The sequence below is a fragment of the Galeopterus variegatus genome, unplaced genomic scaffold (genome assembly GCF_000696425.1).
Source record: "Galeopterus variegatus unplaced genomic scaffold, G_variegatus-3.0.2 Scaffold2999, whole genome shotgun sequence".
Taxonomy (NCBI): Eukaryota; Metazoa; Chordata; class Mammalia; order Dermoptera; family Cynocephalidae; genus Galeopterus; species Galeopterus variegatus.
The window spans coordinates 105,463-127,486 of record NW_007729110.1 but is presented as its reverse complement, the minus strand read 5'-3'; the positions used below and the strand labels follow the sequence as shown (position 1 = coordinate 127,486).

Genomic DNA, 22,024 nt, shown 5'->3' with positions numbered 1-22,024 from the left:
GTTTCAGTAACAGAAGAACATGAGTTTCCAGACATGAAGAATCCTAAGGATCTGGCAAAATAATTTTTTAAAAAAATCCAGGCATATTATGAAACTTCAGAATGCCAGGATTAAAAAGAAAATGCTGAGAACATCCAGAAAGAAAGAAAAGAAAAGGAAAAAAGCAGTATCATGCAAAGGAAAGTGATGAGAATGTCATGGTATTTCTCTACAGCAACACCAGATTCTAGGACACAATGAACAATGCCTTCAAATTTCTGAGAAATAGTCTTTAAGCTTAGAATTTCATATGTTGCCAAATTATCAATCAAGTGAGAGTATAGCATTAATTCACTTTCAAGCATACAAAAACTTGAAAAATCTGCTTCCCTTTGACTCCATCTTTAAGAAGCCATTCAAGAATGTGCTTCAGCAAACAGGGTGGTTCACCAAGAAAGACCAAGAATAGGATACAGAAATTAAATCTGAGGACCACCAAGCAGGTCTACAGGGGAGCAGTTCCAGATTTAGAGGAGCTGAAACCAAAGGACAGACCCCAATTTCCCCAAACTATTCCCCTAACCCCAGCCAGAACAGGCCTTGGCTAGGGGAAGAGGAAGTAGCAAAAGAAAATCAGCTTGACCAAGCGGGACAGACGGGATTCCTAAGAGTAATGATAAAATTCAGTCAATAAAGAGATAAGAGAGAGTTGATTAAACATACTTCCTAAGCTAACCCTTGATTTAAAGGTCAGGATGTTTATTCCTTAGGTTAATACTTGGTTGAAGGTCAAGATGTTTATTCCTTAAATTCCTTATGGCTTAAGATAATACTGTAATGCCAATCTCAAGTTGTTTTTGCAGACCACCTGCAACTACAAGACTGCTTTGAAGCAGGTACACCCCAGACCCTAAGGCACCACAGAAAATTTCAGTCAAGGTGCCAGGAATACTTGTGACTTCATCTCGAACCAAACAGCTTCCCACATGGTTCTGTGGACCCCCACTTATGGTTTTGCTCTATAAATGCTTGTGATTTTAAGCTGTCTTTGAGACAAGGTCTCTAAGCTCCCTTAGCTGCCACAAATTCCTTTCAATGACCACTTTGACTGTTTTGGTTACTATAGCTTTGTAGTATAATTTGATTTCAGGTAGTATAATGCTTCATGCTTTATTTTTATTTTTATTTTTATATTTTTTGTTCAAGATTGCTTTGGCTATTCAGGGTCTACTGTTCCCTATGAACGTTAGCGTTGTTTTTTCTATTTCAGTGAAGAATGCCATTGGTATTTTGACAGCGATTGCATTGAATCTATAGATTGCTTAGGGAAGTATGGAAGTTTTCATAATGTCAATTCTTCCAATCCAAGATTGTGGAATGTCTTTCCATCTTTTTGTGTCTCCTTAATTTCTTTCATTAGTGATTTGTAGTTCTCATTGCAAAGATCCTTCACCTTGTATTAGTCTGGTTTTTGTGGCTATAACAGAACTACCTGAGACTGGGTAATTCATAAGGAAAAGAGGTTTATTTGGCTTATGATTCTGGGACAGCTTCATCTGGCATGGGCCTCAGGCTGCTTCTTCTCATGGCAGAAACTGACAGGCAGCCAGTAGGTACAAGCAGATCATATGGTGACAGGAAGCGAGAGAGAGAGAGAGGAGGTGCCAGGGTCTTTTTAAGCAACCAGCTCTCATGAGAATTAATAAAGTGAGAACTCACTCATTACTCCCCTCACCCCCAGGGAGAGCATTAATCCATTCATGAGGCATCCGTCCCCATGACTCAATCAGTTTCCAATACTGCCACATTGGGGATCAAATTTCCCCATGAGTTTTGGAGGGGACAACACATCCAAACTCCATCACACTTTCTTGGTTAAATTCATTCCTAGGTATTTTATTTTTTTTGGTAGCTGTTGTAAACAAGCATGCTTTCTTTATTTCATTTTCTGCTAGTTAATGATTGGAGTGTAAAAACACTACTGATTTTTGTGGGTTGACTTTGTATCCTGCAACTTTACTGAAATCATTTATCAGCTCTAAGAGTTCTTTTTGTAGAGTCTTCAGGTTTGTCTTATATATAGGATCTGCAAACAGGAACAATTTGCCTTTGTCTTTTACAATCCGGATGACCTTTTTGTCCTTCTCTTGCCTGATTGCTCTGGCTAGTAATTACAACACTGTGTTAAATAGGAGTGGGAGAGTGGGCATCCTTGTTTTCCTGTTCTTAAAAAAAAAGTTTTCAACTTTTCCCCATTTAGGATGATATTGGCAGTGGATTTGTCATATATGACTTTTATTGGGTTGAGATACTTTCCTTATATACCTAATCTGCTGAGAGTCTTTACCATGAAGGAATATTGAATTTTGTCAAATGCTTTTTCTGTGTTTATTGAGATAATCATATAGTTTTTGTCCTTGATTTTGTTGATGTGTTATCACATTTATTGACTTGCATATGTTGGGCTATCTTTGCATCTCTGGGATGACCCACTTGATAATGGTGTAAAATATTTTTGATGTATTGCTGTATTATGTTTGCTAATATTTTGCTGAGGATTTTGCATATATGCTCATCAGAGATTATTAGCCAGTAATTTTTTTGTTGTATCTTTTTCTGGTTTTAGTATCGGGGTGATGCTGGCCTCATAGAATGAATTTGGAAGAGTGGCCTCTGTTTCAACTTTTTTGTAATAGTTTGGAGAGAATTGGTATTAATTCATCTTTAAAGGTTTGGTAGAATTAAGTAGTAAAGCAATTGGCTTTGGTCTTTTCTTTGCTGGAAGACTTCTGATTACTGCTTCAATCTTGTTTGTTATTGATCTGTTTTGGTGTTTTATTTCTTTTTGATTCAGTCTTGGTAGTTTGTATGTGTACAGAAATTTATCTATTTTCTCCAGGTTTTTAAATTTGTTGTTGTATAGTTGTTTATAATAGTCTCTAATGATTCTTTGTATTTCTGTAGTATCAGTTGTAATGTCTCTTTTTACATTTCTGATTTTTGTTATATGGGTCTTCTCTCCTCTTTTTTAGTTAGCCAAACTAATGGTCTGTCTATTTTGTTTATCTTCTTAAAAAACAGCTTTCTGTTTCATTGGTCTTTTGTATCACTTTTGGGTCTCTATTTCATTTAGTTCTGCTCTGATCTTAATTATTTCTTTTCATATACTATTTTTGGGATTTTATTGTTCTTGTTTTTCTGGTTCTCTGAGGTGTACCATTAGGTTGTTTATTCAGAATCTTTCTGTCCTTTTGATGTATGTGTCTATTGCAATAAACTTCCTTCTTAGTACTGCTTTTATAGTATACCACAGTTTTGGGTATTATGTGTCTTTACTTTCATTAGTTTCAAGAAAATTTTTGATTTCCTGTTTAATTTCTTCTTGGATCCATAGGTCATTCAGGAGTATGTTGTTTAATTTCCATGTATTTGGATAGTTTCCAGAGTATCACTTGTTATCGATTTCTGGTTTTAGTCCACTGTGATCTGAAAAGATACTTTGAATGATTTCAATTTTGTTTTAATTCTTTGAGATGATGTATTTGTGACCTACTATGTTGTCTATCCTAGAGAGTGTTCCTTGTGCTGATGAGAAGAATGTATATTCTATAGTAGTTGGATGAAATGTTCTGTAGAAATCTGTCAGGTCCAATTCATCTAATGTGTAGTTTAAATCCTTTGTTTCTCTGTTGATTTGTTGCCTAGTTGATCTGTCCAATGTTGAGAGAGGGATGTTCAGGTACCCTACTATTAATATATTGGGGTCTATCTCTTCTCTTTCTTTAGGCCTACTTGTGTTTGCTTTATGTATCTGGGTGCTCCAGTGCTGGGTGCATATGTATTTATGATTGTTAGATCTTCTTGCTGGATAGATCCTTTTATCACTAAATAATGGCCACCTTTGTTTCTTTGTATCATTTTTGGCTTAAAGTTTATTTTATCTGTTATAAGAATAGCTGCTCATTTTTTGTTTCCATTTGCATGGTATATCTTTTTCCATCTCTTCACTATTAGTCTGTGTGTGTCTTTACAGGTGAGGGGAGTCTCTTGAAGACAGCATATAGTTGGGTCTAGCTTACAATCCAGTCAGTTTGTGTCTTTTGAGTGGTGAATTTAATCCATTTACATTTAGGATTGCTATTGAAAAGTATTGTCTTACTCCTGGCATTTATCAGTTTTTGTTTTGATGTTTTAAATATCTTTTGTTCCTTTCTTCCCCTTTCATTGTTTGTCTTTAGTGTTTGTTTGTTTTTTGAGTTGGTAAGATATAGTTTCTTTCTCTTTCTCATTTGCATTTTTATTCTAGCAATTTTGCTATTTTTCTACCATTTTGTTGTTGTTCTACCAGTTTTATTATTTTTATCTCATTTCTAAAGGATGGTCTTTCTTGGTATAGCATTCTTGGCTGGCAGTTTTTTTCTTTTAGTATTTTGAATATATCATCCCATTTTCTTCTTGTCTGTGGAGTTTCTGTTGAGAAGTATATTGTTAGTCTGATGGGAACTCCCTCATAGGTGACTGGACACTTTTCTGTTGCTGTTTTTAGGATTCTCTCTTTGTCTTTGAGTTTTGCCAGTTTGATTAATATGTCTTAAAGAGGATGTTTGTGAGTTGAATCTGTTTGGGGATACTTGAGCCTTGTGAATCTGAAAGTTCATGTCTATACTTGGGTATTTTTCCACTGTTATTTCATTGAACATGTTTTTGATGCCTTTTCCTTTCTCTCCCCTTCCTGAACACTCATGATTTGGATGTTTGTGTGCTAAGGTTGTCTGCTAACTCTCTTAGATTTTCTTCACTTTTATTGATTCTTCTTTTTTTTTTTTTTTTTTGGTCTGCCTGGGTTATTTCTAAAAGACTGTCTTTAAAATAAGAAATTTTTTCTTCTGCTTGCCCTAACCTGTTGCTTACACAGGTTGTGGGTTTTTTGGTTTTGTTTTGTTTTTTATTTCATTGAATGAATCCTTAGTTCTAGGAGTTCTGTTTCATTCCTTTTTAGCATATTAATCTCTTTGTAAATAACTTCCTTCATATCCTGTATAGTTTTTTTTTTTTTTTTTTTTTCATTTCGTGTCATCTAACTGAGTCTTCTTGTATCTCTTTGAGTTTCCTTAGAATTGTTGCTCTAAATTCCTTTCATTTTTTTTTTTTTTTTTTTTTTTTTTTTTTCATTTCATTGTGTGGTCTAACTGAGTCTTCCTGTATTTCACTGAGTTTCCTTAAGATTGTTTCTCAGAATTCTTTCTTAGTTATTCCAAGGGTTTCCTGCTCTATGGGTCTGGTACTTGAGAATTATTGTATTCCTTTGGTGGTGTCCTATTTTCTTGTTTTTTCATATTTCTAATATCTCTACCTCTGTCTGGTCATCTGGCAGAGCAGATGCTTCTTCTTTTACTCTGGAGTGGGCTTTGAAGAGACTTCTTCCAATAGATATGTTTTTTATTGACCATTGAGTAGGGTTTTTCAGTATTGGTCCCAGGTAGATGCAGCAGTGTAGTTTCCATGTGGGTACGTCAGCCGTATTCAATGTCAGAGTTGTATGTGAGTGCCTCCATGGCCTAAGCACTGGGGCATTTAGTGATTTCTTGCTAAGGATAGTGAATGTACCTTGTGTCTTTGAAGATGTGAGCAAGTTTACAATTTCTTGGGAGAAGTGCCTCGTTGCCCTGTCATTCTTTGGCTGGGGTGGGTGACCCTGGCTGGGCTTGTTGGCACCCCTGCTATCATCCTGTTACCCTGATGGGTGCACTAGGGTATACTGGATTTCCTCAGTTTGAATGGGTAACTCTAGGTGTAGTTTCCTTTTCTTCTTTCCTGTAGGCAGAGGCTCCTCCTGGGTCCTTATTTCTCCCAGTTGGGGTATGAGTTGTTGGTGGTTGGGAATTTTCTTCCTTACTCTGTTTGGCTGTGCACATAACTCCCACCCCTAGGTGCACTACTAAGGGGATCAGCATAATTCCCCCTGTGGGGAGGACTACTGGGTCATGGGTCTGCACCTCACTCACCTCTTTCCTCAGACTTTGCTGGTGACCCTCCTTGTGTCAATCCAGTCAAGTGGTTGGTAGGCTGCCTACACAGTGGTGACTGCTACAGTGGCTGCAGCTGTGGCAACAGGCCACCCTTGAAACAGTGGTGGCTGTGGTGGACCACCCACCCAGCAGTGTTTTCTGCAGAAATGGTGGGCTGCCCACATAATGGCACCCACACTCCTGCTGTCTATTGGTGGAGGTTGTCCTCAGCTCCTGAGGTGCCCATGCTCCTGCTATCTCTCCTAAGAACATTTGTAAAGAAGCACCTGTCAAGTCATGCAGCTGTGTTTGAAAGACTGAAGAATATTTATGAGCCTTTTTAATAAATGTACTTTCTTTTCCTTTTTAGGGGCACTGCAATTGCTGGCATTGTGTTTGGAATCGTATTTATCATGGGGGTCATTGCTGGAATTGCCATATGCATCTGTATGTGCATGAAGAACAACCGTGGGACCCGGGTGGGTGTCATCAGGACTACCCACATCAACACCATCTCCTCCTATCCTGGTAAGTAAAACTGTTAACTTCTGAAGGAAGAGTCAAGTTTGTTAGTTATACCGCACTCTTTAGAGAGAGAAAGAAACATTAAAGACTCTCACTGAAATCATCTCCAATTTGTTAAGTATTTCTAAGTAAATATAGATGGAAGTTCTAGCTTTGAAAAGAGATTATTTAGATCCAAGTAATAAAATCCATCTACTCTATGAAGATATTCACATTTTCAATGGTTGTCTCATTGACTACAATTGCCAGTCAGCCAAAATTAAGATAAATAGACAATTCACACCCACTGCCTTCCTGCCAGTGAGTTCTGACAAGTAATTACAGAGAAAGTATAAGTTATTTGTCTCAATAAACTGGCATCTGATTCAACAGGTATATATGTCTTCAGAAAAAGTATCAAAGAAAGTTTTTATTTGTCTTCATTATGCAAAGAGAACAGCTTTAACATAATATTAAAATTCTCAACAAAGAGCAAAGGTAATAATTAGTAATTTGACAAGTATTTGTTGAGAATATTCTAGAAGTTCCACATAGAAATATATTGGGTACACGTGATTCCATAAACAATATACTGCATTTTGCATTAGATGTTTCTAGTAATATTTTTTAACTCAATCTGTGTATGTACAATTTGACATACGAAAGGCAGGCAAGTTCTAAGTTTGACACATCATCCATAGGAAGATAATTTCCCATGCACACTCATGTACTTTCTCTCCTCCCAAAGTTATACTTGTGTATCTTCGTACCAAACCTCTTTTCAGAATTTCAGATATATTTTATCCGAGTGCTTATTGGACATTTCCAGTTGGATATCTAACAGATATTCCAAATTCAAAATATCTAAAGCTGTACTTCTCATCTTCCCCAAAAATCCTCCTCCACCCACAGCCTTCGCCATTTCAACTGATGGCATCTCTCACCTTCCAGTTGCTAAGGCCAAAAACCTTGGAATCATCCTTGATTTTCCTGTTTCCCTCGAACCTGCATGCAATCTTCCAGATCAACTTCTCAGCTCTTCCTTCAAAATATGTGAAGTATCTAACTTCAGTCATGTGTCTCTTAATGACAGGGATACATTCTGAGAAATGCCTCATCAAGCAATTTCATTATGCAAGCATCATAAAATGTGCTCACACAAACTAGATGGTATAGCCTACTGCATACATAGACTATATGGTATAACCTATTGCTCCTACACGAGTAATGTGTTGCGCTACATTAGGATGGCTACAGTGTTACTAGGTGATAGGAATTTTTCAGCTCCATTATAATCTTATGGAATTTCAGCTCCATTATAATTTCTGTTGTCCATCACTGACCAAAATGTGGTTATGGGGTTCATGACTGTACTTCTCACAGTGAGAAGTAGACACCATTAATCTCACACTGTCAGCTCTCACCTCCCTTATTGTGATGACATCCCGCCTGTTCTCACAGCATCTACTCTTGACCCCTGGGGTTTATTTTCAACCCAGTAGCTAGAGCCAACCTTTTAAAAAAGATGTCAAATCATGTCATTCCTGTGCTCAGAATCTCCTGATGGTTCCCCACTTCCCCCAGGGAAAGTGGTTCCTCATCTTATCCAAAGTGAAAGGCAAATTCTTTACTGGGGCCTTCAAGATGTTGCATGAATTGGCTCCTTTTTTTATTTCTCTGGCTTTATTTACTTCCACTCTCCACGCTTGCCACTCTGGCTCCAGTCACATTTCTTTTCTTATGGTTCTGTAAACACAGAGGGCACGCTCTCATCTTAGGGCTTTGCCTCAACCACTGACTCCCTCACTTCATTCAAGTCTTTGATCAAAGGTCACCTCCTGAATGAAGCCTACCCTGATCACCCTATGTAAGATTGTAATGTGTCCCTTCTCACAGTGCCCAACCCTCCTAATGCTACTCTACTTTTTTTTCAGAGTGCTTTTAATCTTCTAAGATACCATATAGTTTACCTAATCATCATGTTGATTGTTTATTGTCCATCTCCTTCTAGAATACTAACTCCATGAGGCAGGGATCTTTGTCTATTTTATTCACCACCTATCCCAAGTATATAAGAGGCAATCAGCAAACATGGCTGAATGGAGAATACAACTCATGTCAAGACCTGATTTCTCATATAGCAATATCTAAGGAATTGACCTTACATTCCATTCTGGAATATGTAGCTTTTACTCACTACCAAAGCAACCTGCAATTTCAAATCTTCCAAACTTAGCAAGAGTATTGTTAGAATTCATGTCAAGATGTTGGCACTAGGATATAAGAAATAAATAAATGGAATTATTTTTTTTTCTTTGCATCTCCCCATTTTTCCCTGGGCCAACCCATAACCCAAGAGAAGAACAAAAGAAAGTCAAGCAGAGACATTAATTGGAAAGAAGGCAAAGAGAAGTGCTCCATAGATAACATTCTAGATACACATTTCTCAATCAAAAACAAGTGTAATAAAAATTAATTTTTAAAACATTTAAAAAGATTTTTATAAACTATTTTATATTTTGTTTTACCCTTCTGTAAGTCCAAACACTGAATAAAATTGGAAGATACAAAATGTCATTATTTCAGTGTAAGTTCATGTATTTTCTTGGGTTTGAGTTTTCTATCTTGTGCATGGAAACATGTCTTCAAAACTTTATAGTGGCATCATTTATACTGGCAGATCACAGCGGTGTGTTGCATATTTTCTGTAAATGCATTGTTCTGGGAACAGAATAATGCAAGCAACATAATGAACCTTATGCTGAAAGCATTTTTACTGCAAAAAAGACTATAGGTCTTCGAAAACATAATGTGCTTGATTACTTCTCATTTCCTTCCCAAAGTCACTAATTAAGTTTTTACTTAAAGTATCGGGAAACAGAACATAATAGTATTGAATGCTTTTAAAAATCTTTCATCTGTGGAAATACAAAATGTTTTTACCCACATCAATTAATTAACCCTGTGATAATTGAGATAACAACCCAACTTATTATATCATCCATCCTACACTGTTGAGGTCAGATAAATGAAGAAAACATAATTTAGTGAAAGTTATCTTATCCCATGGTGAAAGTGCTCAGTGGGGAGCCCTACAGTCAACCTTGTTACCCTTCACTAGGGAAGAGAAAATGTCATTTAGCTGCCACACCTGACCCTTTGTTGGACAGTGACCTTTCAAAATTAAGTTTTTCATTCCTGCCATATTGGATAGAATGAACAGGTGTTTCTTTAATTACAATTATTTTTAAAATCATTAGTGTGAAGACTTATTTGTCAGATTTAACATTTCCACTATTTTCCAGAACTTCAGTGTAAACAAACAAACAAAAAGTGATCATGTTAACCCTTTTATAAAAAGTAGGTTTGGATAATACTTACACATGTGAAAGAAAATAATATAGTAAAACCGTAACAAAGGGCTTGGCAAAGATATAAAAATCAAATGCCAACAAAAGGAAAGCAAAGGATTTCAATGCCATCACGAAAGTTAGGATTTGAAGTACATTATTCAAATCCCCCAAAGTATATTATTTGAGTCCCCTCGAAGACAGAGAGATTAGATAAATGGTAGACAGTTAGATAGACAGATGCATAGAATAGATCAACAATGGCGACTGGGCCGGAGGGCTCTTCCTAACAGAAGCATGTCAAAGGGTAAATGTGGAAAGGAGCTGGGGAATTGGAAAAAATTATCATTTAAAAAACATCATAAGAAAAAGATTTACATTAAAATCATCAACAGACGCCAAATCTAGGGGAGAATGTTGCTGAGGAGCAGGATGTTTGCAGGTCTTAAAGTGTCTACCAGATTTCTTGTCAGTTATAAGGGAAAAAATAGTAACTACACAGTGGAAAAACCAGACAACATCTTGACCAGGTGATCAAAATTAATAGCACCAAAGAGGGACAGATAGACATTTTGCACTTTTGGGTGTATTTCTCGAAGGATGACACAACTTCATGTATGTAGTGTTCTGTCTGGAAGTTCACAGCCTGAATCTTAGCATGAGAAAATATTTGACAAATCCAAGTTATACATCCTATAAAATAACTAGCCAGTAGACTTTAAAATCTCTTGGAAATACTTCATTAAGAAGTCAGTATTGCATTTGCATCATTGAATTCACAAATGAGAGTAGATTTATTAGTACATGTACTGAACATGGGAAGACTTTTGAGTACTCACCAAACCTTTTTAGAAACCATAAAATCATATTCATACTAAAGAAAACCCCTATGTATGCACTGAATATGAAAAAAAACCACTTCATCTGATGTGTAACTTCTTTACACATAAAAAATTCATACTAGAAGGGCTGAGCCCATGGCGCACTTGGGAGAGTGTGGCGCTGGGAGCACAGCAGCGCTCCCGCCATGGGTTCGGATCCTATATAGTGATGACCGGTGCGCTCACAATGCTCACTGGCTGAGCGCGGTGTGGCCGGTCTCAAAAAGGACAAAAAAAAAATTCATACTAGAGAGATTCTTTGTAATAACATTCTGACTATGAAAATGTTTTCATCTTGATCTGATCATCACATCTTGGGCACAGATGCTGACAATCAGTTCTGTGCCTCATAATCAATAAAAATATTGTATATATTTTGTGTGTGTATATATATATATATACACATATGTACATACATAAATATATGTGTGTATCTATAGAGAAAGAAAGAAAGAAAGAAAGAAAGAAAGAAAGAAAGAAAGAAAGAAAGAAAGAAAGACTTCACCTTGAAGACACAACTCATATGGGAGGAAAACAAAGTGGATGCAACAAATGTGGTCAAGTCTTCACCCAGGCAATCTTTTTTAGTATAAATCAGAGAATTCAAACATAAAGTGAGAAAGCCTTCTTTGATGTCATATTAATTATACTTACAGAATTAATGCTGCAGACAAAATTTACGAATTATCATATAGGGAAGTGGAGCTAGCAGGTGCAAAATTTTTAAGAGTTTTACTGTCAGATGGGTAGAGAAAACTAGTATGGACATGAAGTCAAGGATTACTTTGTTTCCCACTGAGAAATTCAGATCATGGTATCTTGTATTTTGCTAGTATACTGATGGGAAATATAAAGGGGGAAACTGATGAATACAGAAGGTAGGGGGCATTACTGAAAATCAGTGTCCTTGAGTATGGGGAGAATGGCATCCAATAGACAAGTAGAGGGGCAAGCCTTAGATGGGAGCAGAAACAGTTCATTAATTACAGCAGAGGGAATGCAGTACATAAGTACAAATGAAATAAATTGTAGACTTGGTGGTCAGAGTATGAGAACGTTCTCTTCTGCTTGTGCCTATTTTCTCAGTTAAATAAGAAGCAAGTCTAATGCTGAAAGTAAAGAGGTTTAAAGATTATTGTGTTGAGATACTTTCTTTCTATATCAAATTTGCTGAGAGCCTTTATCATGAAGAAATGTTGAGTTTCATCAAATGCTTTTTCTGCATCTATTGAGATAATTATATGGTTTTTGCCCTCGATTTTGTTGATGTGGTGTATCATATTTATTGACTTGCATATGTTGAATCATTCTTGTCTCCCTGGAATGAATTCCACTTGATCATGGTGTATAATCTTTTTGATGTGCTGTTGTATTCTGATTGCTAATACTTTCTTGAGAATTTTTGCATCTACGTTCATCAGAGATATTGGCCTGTAGTTTTTTATTTTGTTGTTGTTGTATCTTTGTCCGGTTTTTGTATCAAAAGCTTCTTCATAGAATGAGTTTGGGAGAGTGGCCTCTTTTTCAATTTTTTTAAATAGTTTGAAGAGAATTGTATTAATTCATCTTTAAAGGTTTGGTAGAATTAAGCAGTAAAGTCATCCAATCCTGGGCTTTTCTTTGCTGGGAGACTGCTGATTACTGCTTCAATTTCATTGTTTGTTATTGGTCTGTTCAAGTTTTATATTTCTTCTTGGTTCAGTCGTAGTAGTTTGTTTGTGTCCAGAAATTTATCCATTTCCTCTAGATTTTCAAATTTGAAGGCATATAGCTGTTTGTAATAGTATCTAATGATTCTTTCTATTTCTGTGGTATCAGTTGTCATGTCTCCTTTTTATTTCTGATTTTTGTTATTTGGGTTTTCTCTCTCTCTCTCTCTCTCTCTCTCTCTCTCTTTTGTTGTTGTTAACATAGCTAATGGTCTCTCTATTTTGCTTATTATCTCAAAAAATCAACTTTTTGTGTCATTGATCTTTTGTATCATTTTTTGGGTCTCTATTTCATTTAATTTTGCTCTGATATTAATTATTTCTTTCCATCTACTAACTTTGGGATTGGATTGTTCTTGTTTTTCTAGTTCTTTGAGGTGTAGCATTAGGTTGTTTATTTCAAATGTTTCTCTTTCTTTTGATGTAAACATTAATTGCAATAAGCTTAGTACTACTTTCTCAGTATTCTACACGTTCAGCAATGTTGCAGGACACAAAGTCAACATGCAAAAATCCGTAGCATTTTTATTATCCAATAATGAACTAACAGAAAAAGAAATCAAGAAAGTAAGCCCATTTACAGTAGTCACCAAAAAAAAAAAAAAAAAAAAAACCTATGAATCAATTTAACCAAGGAAGTGAAAGGTCTCTACAAAAAGAAGAGGTCATCTTCTAAAGCAATGCCAAGCAGGAAAGTGGGGTCAGAGCCCCCACAGAGAGCCCCCACCAGGGAAATGTCTAGTAGAGCCAATGCAGCAGGGCTCCCACCAGGATCCCAGAACTTCAGGGCCACTGGTAATATGCAACACAGGCCAGGAAAAGCCATGGACACCAGCATGGCCCACAAGGCTGTGCCTGGCAGAGCTGTGGGAAGAAGGCTGCCTGATGCTTTGGGGGCCCAGATGCCCAATTGTGCCCAGGATGCAGGACTTGGAGTCAAAGAACATTATTTTGGAGCTCTAAGACATAGTGTCTGCCCTGCTGGGTTTCAGACTTGTTTGGGGCCTGTTTTCCCTTTCTTCTGGCCTATTCCTCCCTTTTGGAATGGGAATGTGTACCCAATGCCTGTTCCACCATTGTATCTTAGCAGTAGATAAATTTGATTTTGACTTTTACAGGTTCAAAGCTGGAAGGACTTTTGCTTTTGGTCTCAGATGAGACTTTGGACTTTGGACTTTTAAGTTGGTCCTGGAGCAAGCTAAGACTTTTGGGACTGTTGGGATAGAATGATTGTATTTTGTATGTGAGAGTGACATGAGTTTTGGGGGGCCAGGGGCGGAATGATGGAGTTTGGATGTGTTGTCTCCTCCAAAACTCATGTGGAAATTTGATGTCCAATGTGGCAGTGTTGGAAACTGAGTCATGGAGGCAGATCCCTCATGAATGGATTAATGCTCTCTCTGGGGGAGGAGAGGTAGTAAGTGAGTTCTCGCTCTATTAGTTCCCATGAGACCTGATTGTTTAAAGGACCCTGGCACCTCCTCTCTCTCTCTCTCTCTTGCTTCCTCTCTCGCCATGTGATCTGCTTGTACCCACCAGCTGCCTGCTGCTTTTCCTCCATGAGTAGAAGCAGCCTGAGGCCCGTGCCAGATGCAGCTGTCCCAGAATCATAAGCCAAATAAACCTCTTTCCCTTATAAATTACCCAGTCTTGGGTATTTCTGTTATAGCAACACAAAATAGACTAAAACATGTTGTAATACAAAGTGAAAAAGTATATATTATTTTACATGACTGCAAAGATAAAAGTACACACAAATGACTAGAAAGTAGAATATAAAGATATTATTTGTTACATTGAAGTGACAAAATTATGGAAAATTTTCTTGTTTCCAAATTTTCTAATATAATGTTGAATAGTTTTGATAACACCATGAGCTTTCCCACCACATCAACTACAGATATTGGCCTGAGTGGGTTAAAACATTAAATTTTAGGAGTTCCATTCAAGATGGCAGAATAGATGGTCCCCAGCATCACTGTCTCCCACAAATCAACAAATTTACAACTATAAAAATGTAATACCAGCCAAGCTGGGGCCACTGGAGCTCAGGTGAAGAGGAGGAGAGACCTATGGAACTCATGAAGGCAGGAGAAACCATGATGAGAGAAAGAAAAAACTGCTCTAATGCTGGAGCACATGGAGCAGGAGCCAGCAGAAGCTGCAGCTGTGCCCTTCAGATGAAGTTACTTGGAGGTGGAAGGGGAGAAGAGGACTTTGGTGGCCCCCAGGACAGCAAGACCACTAACAGGGTTCCCGTGGACCCATGCAGGAGCAAAGAGCCAGAACAGCTGAAAAAGGGGAGCCACTCAGAGACCGGTGAGTCATTGCAAGGGACCAGCACAGGCGCTGTCCCATGGGAAGTGTTTGGAGCATGGGTGGTGGGGGAAACAGGCCCACTGGGAGAACACTAGGACACAGCAAGGACAGCCGATCCGCCCCCAATCAGCACAGGACCACTCAGAGGAGACTGGTCAGGAATGCAGAATTGCATGGGGTACAGTTTAGTGAAAAAACTCAGGCCCAGATCAGAGTTTCTTCACAACCCAAGTGTACCAGACCTCATGAGCAGGAAGTACCTATCAGGTCAACCATTAAACCCTGAGCTGCTCAAAAATTCTTCCCTAGGGAAACAGCAGCAAAGCAGGATTTAGGTCAACCACAGAGCTCAAGTACTGGTTCCCACAGGAAGTTCCCCATGTTAAAAGTAAGCAAAGGACAAAAAATTAGTTCCAGCCCAGGCACACCACCAATGCCTTGGGGCCAACCAAGGTACATGAGGCATGGAAACAGGGACTGGACCCCCCACTCACATCACCAGCACCTTGAGGCCCCATCCAGGAACCAGAGGATTGGAGCTGGGGACTGAACCCCACTCCCACATCCAAGCACACCACCAATGCCTTGGGGCCCACCTGGGGACCCAGGGCTAGCAGCCAGGGACCAAACCCCCTTCCCACAACCAGGCACACCATGACAGCACCTCAGGGCACCATCCAGGGGCCCAAGGCATAGAGAAGTGGACCGGACCCCCCTCACACAACCAGGCTCACCGTGCCAGTGCCTCAGGGCCCACCCAGGGACCTAGGGCATGGAGAAGCAGATCAGACCCCCCCTCCCAAAACCAAGCACCCTGTGCCAGTGCCTCAGGACCCTCCTAGGGACGTGGGACATGGAAAAGGGGACCAGATCCCCCTCCCACAACCAGGCATACTTTGCCAGCACCTCGGGGTCCACCTGGGGACCCGGGGCATAGAGAAGGGGACTAGACCCCCCTCCCACAACCAGACAAACCTCAACAGCACCTCAGCGCCCACCCCAGGACCCAGGGTATGGAGCTGGGGACTGGACACCCCCCCCCCACAACCAGGCACACCTCACCAGCACCTCAGGGCCTACCCAGGGACCTGGGGTATGGAGCTGAGGACCGGGCCCCCTTCCCCCAACCAGCACACCTCGTCAACACCGTGGGGCCCACCTGGGGACCCGGGGCATGGAGAAGGGGACCAGACCCCTCTCCCACAACCAGGCACCCTGTGCCAGCGCTTTGGGGTCCGTCCAGGAACCCAGGGCATGGAGAAGGGGACCAGACACCCCTCCCATAACCAGGCAACCCACACCAGTGCTTCAGGGCCTTCCCGGGGACCCAGGGTATGGAGCCAGAGACCAGAACCCCCCCACAACCAGGCACACCGTACCATCACCTCAGGACCCACTCAGGGACCTGGGGTATAGAGCTGGTGATTGGACACTCTCCATAAACAGGCACACCACCAGCACCAAGGAGCATGCCAAAAACATCTCCTCCATGTGGGTGGCCCACCACAGCCACCACGATAACCATGGCTGCCACAAAGGCAGCTGGGCACCACAACCACCACGCAGATGGTCCGCCAGCTACTGGAGTGCATTAACACAAGGAGAGTCACCAGCAGAGGTAAAGAAAGTAGGAGGATGTCTGTCTCCACAGAGCCCATTTCAGAGTGACAGAAGAGGCATCTCCTCTATGATAGTATGGGGGGACTTAATCACACCTCTCAGCATTGGACAGATCATTTGGGAAGCAAATTAACAGAGTAACCATTATTCTTTCAGAGGGAGAGGAGAAATCTAGGATGATTAGAGGGGGGTGGGGGGAAAGGGGTATGGGGAGGGATTGAACAAGGGGCATAAGTAATAATTACAGTTTGTAACAATATAATACTAATAATATTGATTTGATCAACATATCTCAATGTTGAACCCCAAAAATATGTATAATCAATTTTGATTCAATAAACATTTTTTAAAAATAAATAAAAAGTCCAGTCCAAAAAAAAAAAGTTTACTTCCTAGTGAAACGCTATTGTCTGCAAGAAAGATAACACAGTTCAAAATTATACAAGTATTATTTCAAAATGTCTTCCAGTGGCTGATATTATTTCGTGTTTATTTCATGATGGATAGTCCTCAAAATACCACTCTTCTACACTATATTATCATTATCAAAATTCAAAGGTTATACGAATGAAAGAACACTGTTTCATATCTTAGATTTTCATGTTCAGCATGCAGCTGCATAAACCATAGGAATTCTCTCTGAAATGTCCTCCAGCAGTTTTTATGCAGATGGCAGAATATTAACGCTTTGTGGCAATGGATGGATAACCACACACCATGGCTTCATGACAGAGAATAATGTAGAGCCAATCTGCGGAATCAGTGTGTGCTCCTCAAGTGGGAGGCAGGGCAAAGCTTTGGCATTAAAACAACATAGAACCACATGCTTACAAGAAACAGTTCAATAGGTTTCTAACTGGAACTTCCTATTTTACACGGCAGCTGCAGTGTTTCCTTTCCTGGCTTAGATAAGTGTACAATAAATCTTTGTCTCAGTCCTCCTAGATTTAATGAAGCCGAGGAGTGGGTGTAATGCATAGAGAATGTGTGTTTAGACTCCACAGGAGTTATTCCATTTCATTGTAGAAAACAGAGCTTGGAGTAATCCAGCTTCTGAGCATCTGCAGGGGTGTGGGAGAAGCTGTATGCATCCTTGCTGATTTCTTTACAGAGTGTGCCCTCAGCCCGCTCAGACCCCTAGAGACTTGCAAAGCCTTTGTTCAACAGAGCAGTGCTCAGCGAACATCCCACCCAGTTCTGTGGTGCCATCTTTCTTGTTTCCAGCGTGACTCCATTCTGCTTCCTCACATCCTCCAAGTATGTAGGGAGATCAGTAAATGGTTCAAATCATAAACCTCCTGATATTGAGGCAAAGAGATCCTGAAGAAAATATAGTTCACGTCTACATGCTGGTTGAGGCCCTATGTTTGTATATGCCTGTTTATCAGAATACTATCAAATTCTTATTGAGAAGAGCACAATTCAGAAGACATTTTTAGAAATAAGTTTGTTGAAATGTTGCTTGTTTTCTGCCGTTCTAATGCTTAAAGCTTTGCCATTTATTTGCATAATTATGACACTGGTCTTGTGATTTCGGCTGTATTTACTGTAAGCAATTAAGGCATGTCAATTTCCAAGTAGAATCAGGATGCTGATGATAATTCAACTCCTAGTGAATAATCAGATTGGTTTCTGAGGGGTTGCTCAGATGTTGCAGAATGATTCTGTTCATGAAGATGTGGGTGAATTTCAGCTCAGAAGTACCTCTCTTCCAACCCTGGAGATGGGATTGAGATCACTACAAAATAGACAGCCATACATAGTCCTCATAAAATGAATTAAATGTCATTTAAAAACACACTGACGTATGTTACAGGAAAAAAGTAATTTCTGAAAAATTTCCAAATAAAATTTAGAAAATTAAATTCTATACCTTCATCCTTAAAACTCCTTGTCCTCCTTCTTTTCTCCTTATTATTTCTGTAACAGCTTCACCACCCTCCGAGTTACAGAAATTCCATACTGGGTATCCAGTACCTCCACCTCTTCTTTCATCTTCTTAACTCTTTTTCCACTACCCAGTTATCGCCTAAGCACTCGGCTGTTCAAGGGCTCTTCTTACTTTTTTTTTCCCTCACTGTCATGAGTCCCTTATAGTCCCTTATGTATGCTATTTATTTCACGTTTTCTTCCATCTACCTCTATCCATACTGCTGAGAGAGTCATCTTCTCAAAGCATATTCACTAGCATATTCAAAAAAAACTTGATAACTCCATATAACACACTTCTTCCATGACATTCAAAGCCCACCATGATGATGATACAAGATTCCAATGTCTTCTCCCATTTCTTCTCTCCATGTACTTTTTGCTTGATAGAACTAAGATGTTTGTAGACAAAAACTATGCCCCCTCCCAAACTATCTAGCCCAATGGCTTCAACACAGTAGATGCTCAAATATTTGCAAAATGCCTGATGCTCTTTTTCTTTTTTTTCCAGTGTCACCACCCCCTTACGGTTATGACCACGAGATGGAGTACTGTGCAGACTTGCCTCCTCCCTACTCCCCGACCCCACAGTCTTCGGCACAGCGTTCTCCACCCCCTCCTTATCCTGGAAATTCGAGGAAATAACCCTTCTTTCAGAACAGAACATGTGCCAATTAGTTATCTTGCCTGGAATAAAATGCCTTTATTCAGAAACAGGTAGGAAAGAATGACTCTAAAAAATGCTTTTTGGGGGTCAAATAATATTTCAGGTGGAATGTCTATGCTAAGAGATACATTATTCCTACCCTGCTCAGAGTTGACCCCATCTAGAGTATCATGTTTTGTTCTATGGTGCCACAATTAAGAGATCTACTGATCCACTTAAGCACATCCAGAGAAGAGTAATAAGATTGACAAAATACCTAGCAAACATGTTGTTTAAAAACTAGATGAAGGAAATTTCAGTATTGACCCTGGAAAAGAGAAGATTTGAGTAGGATAGATAGATGGGCTGGCCCACATAAGAAAACAACTTTACGTAGCTTTAAAAGTCAGAATTAGGATTGATTATTCTTTCATTCATCAATAAGTTTATATTGAGTGCCTGAGAGCTGACTATGTGCCTGGCAATGTTTGAGACACTGGATGGAAGTTATAGGAGGGGATCTTTGGTTTATAGCATAAGAGTAATTGGAGCCTTCTTATTGGCTAGATTGCTTTGTGAAGCTTCCTGTTACTGACATCAAACAGAACCTGGCTGACTCTCTTCTCTGGTAGAGAAATGCTTTAGAAGGGATATCTAAATCAAAGGGTGGATAGGTCCATTGGACTCCAAAAATTCTGCTCATGTTTTAGGTAGGTGTGAAGTGAATTTCTATGTCTTCAAGGATGAAAGCAACAGGAATAGTTGAATCTTATTTATTTAATTAGAGAGTTAAAACAGGATCAAAGGGACTTAACAGCAGATTGAAGCCAAGAACTCTTCAACACTAGCTACTGCCACCTAAAAATCATCTGGCTTTATTTAGTGGATCAGGACAAAGGTTATTTCCACTGTGGGGATAAATATTATATCAGGTTCCACAAGCAACAAATACTTCACTTGAGAGTAAAAGACGAAATATCAAATATTCCCATGGGATTTTAGGTCTGAGAACTCAGAACTTTACCATGAAGATATATAGCAGGCTTACAAAAAAAAAGTAAGAGGGGAGAATTAGGTTGGTTTCCCTTCTGTGGAATTCCATTCAAATGTAGCCTAGACAGATTTTTGTTTCTCCTTTGTGAAATTTTGATAATCTATTCTCTTGAAAAAATTATGCAGTTAATGGAAGAGGTTAAGATATTGACATCAAATTGATGCCTTTTGCCAAAATGCGAACTTTACGAAGTGCCTACCTTTAGATGTAAAAGCATTTAATAAATAATTCTAATATGCCATATTTTGCTGCAAGTGACCTTCACATTTATATTTTTGTGTGGATCCTTTTGTGTATTTAAAAATTGCATATTAAGCATTGAGAATAGATTGGATTTTTGTATTACTTTATAATTAAATCTAAAATGTTTAATCCAATATCATCGTCATAATTCAATGAAATTCCAAAACTATGCTAAGCATTTTGCTAAAAAAAAAAGAAATGTCTTAAGGTATATATTATAGTATCTGTATTTGTAGTTAGGAAACTTAGTAGTTAATGTAAGTAGCATATTTTACTTTCAAATACCTACTAGAAATACTTTCTTCTGATTAAAATATAGTCAGTCTAACTGCCAGTGACATCTAAAGGCTAGATTTGTTTTGAATGACTTGCTTGATTTTTAGGCACTGATGATTTTTTGTTGTTGTTGTTATGGAGATGCAAAGCATTCAAGAGTCCCAGCCTATTCTAGTGAGGGGGCTGCCTGACTTACGTGAAGTTTTTGTACAATTTTAATAGTACGTGTGCTTTAATTTATTTCTCTTCTGCAAATGTGATCAGACCCAAATACACTACAGCTACGATGCTTGAAGTGCCAGGGTCTCTGTGATTTTGCGAATGTTGGTTGCAAATATACCGTATATTCCTTAAGAAAAATGGAGAGGAGAGACCAGTTGAAACTGAGTTCTGATCATCTTCGCTGTCAATAAACATTTATTGCGTACCTCGTGTGTTCTGCAAATATTACTCGCATAGAAGCCATTTCAGTCCATACCATCTCTCTTCTCTGAGTTGTTCATCACCTCACTTAAGGCATATCACAAACCCATAGACCTACAATAAATGAGTATTTTTACTATTTGTATTTAGTGTAATAATAGCATAAATGTGCACATTGTCAGTATAGACTTTTGGAGTTCACTGATTGTTTTCATAGATGATGTTTCTTGGGGGGAAATAGTGTATAATGTGAAAGTTGTGAATTTATGGTGATTTAAAAACTAACATATTTTGCTGTGGCCAAAATGTTTACAATAAGCAATAAAATGAAACAACCCATTATAACAAGGGTTATATTTTAATTGTCTTCTCTCCATTTTTTTTTACCCTCCATTTCTGTTGATTTAGCCTCATATTTCTGTACAGGAAACACAGTACTGAAGCCATACAATTTTAAGTCCTGTCTCCTGCCTGTGTGATTTGAGTCAAGCCACTCGTCTCTCTGAGATTCAACTTTCTGCTCTAGAAAATGTAAATAATATAATTAGCCTCATCAGGTTTTGCAAAAACTGGATGAATATATGCAAAATTCTAAGTATAGTGCCTGGCTGATAGAAAATGTTCTATAAATATTCTCCAAAAATAGATTAACAAACAAACTATGAGAACAGCCTCTAGAACTGTGCTGTCCAGCACAGTAGTTACCAGCTATGTATGTCATTTAAATTGAAATTAAGTTACATGCATAATTCAGTTCTTTGGTCTAACTAACCCCATTTCAAGCACTGCATATCTTCAGGTGGCTAGTGGCTACCGTACTGGGTGATGCACAATTCTAGAAATATCTTTTATTCAAAATGCAATGAGGTATCAGGAAGGCATTGAAGAAGAAACCACTCCTATCACCTCCTCCATGAGAAACTATAGACTTTGTCAGTTGATTGTGATGTCTTTCACTGATGTGTCTGAAGAGGCCGTTGCTATGGACACAAGGCTGTGCAAGCCTGAGAACCCATGAGCCATGAGAGGCTCACCTTGGCTCTCTCCAGAGCCAGGGGTGGAGAAGCTGTTACAATCGCTGAA

At 38.9% G+C, this 22,024-nt stretch overlaps 1 protein-coding gene across 1 annotated transcript in view; it reads left to right on the top strand.

Annotated features, from left to right (window-relative positions):
- Positions 1-21,303, top strand: part of CYYR1 (cysteine/tyrosine-rich 1) — a 107,246-nt gene extending 85,943 nt beyond the window's left edge. Inside the window, 2 exon segments of the mRNA XM_008583696.1 lie at positions 6,358-6,515; positions 18,811-21,303. Coding sequence (XP_008581918.1) covers positions 6,358-6,515; positions 18,811-18,944 — 292 coding nt within the window. The 3' untranslated portion in view covers positions 18,945-21,303.
- The last annotated feature ends 721 nt before the right edge of the window (positions 21,304-22,024 follow it).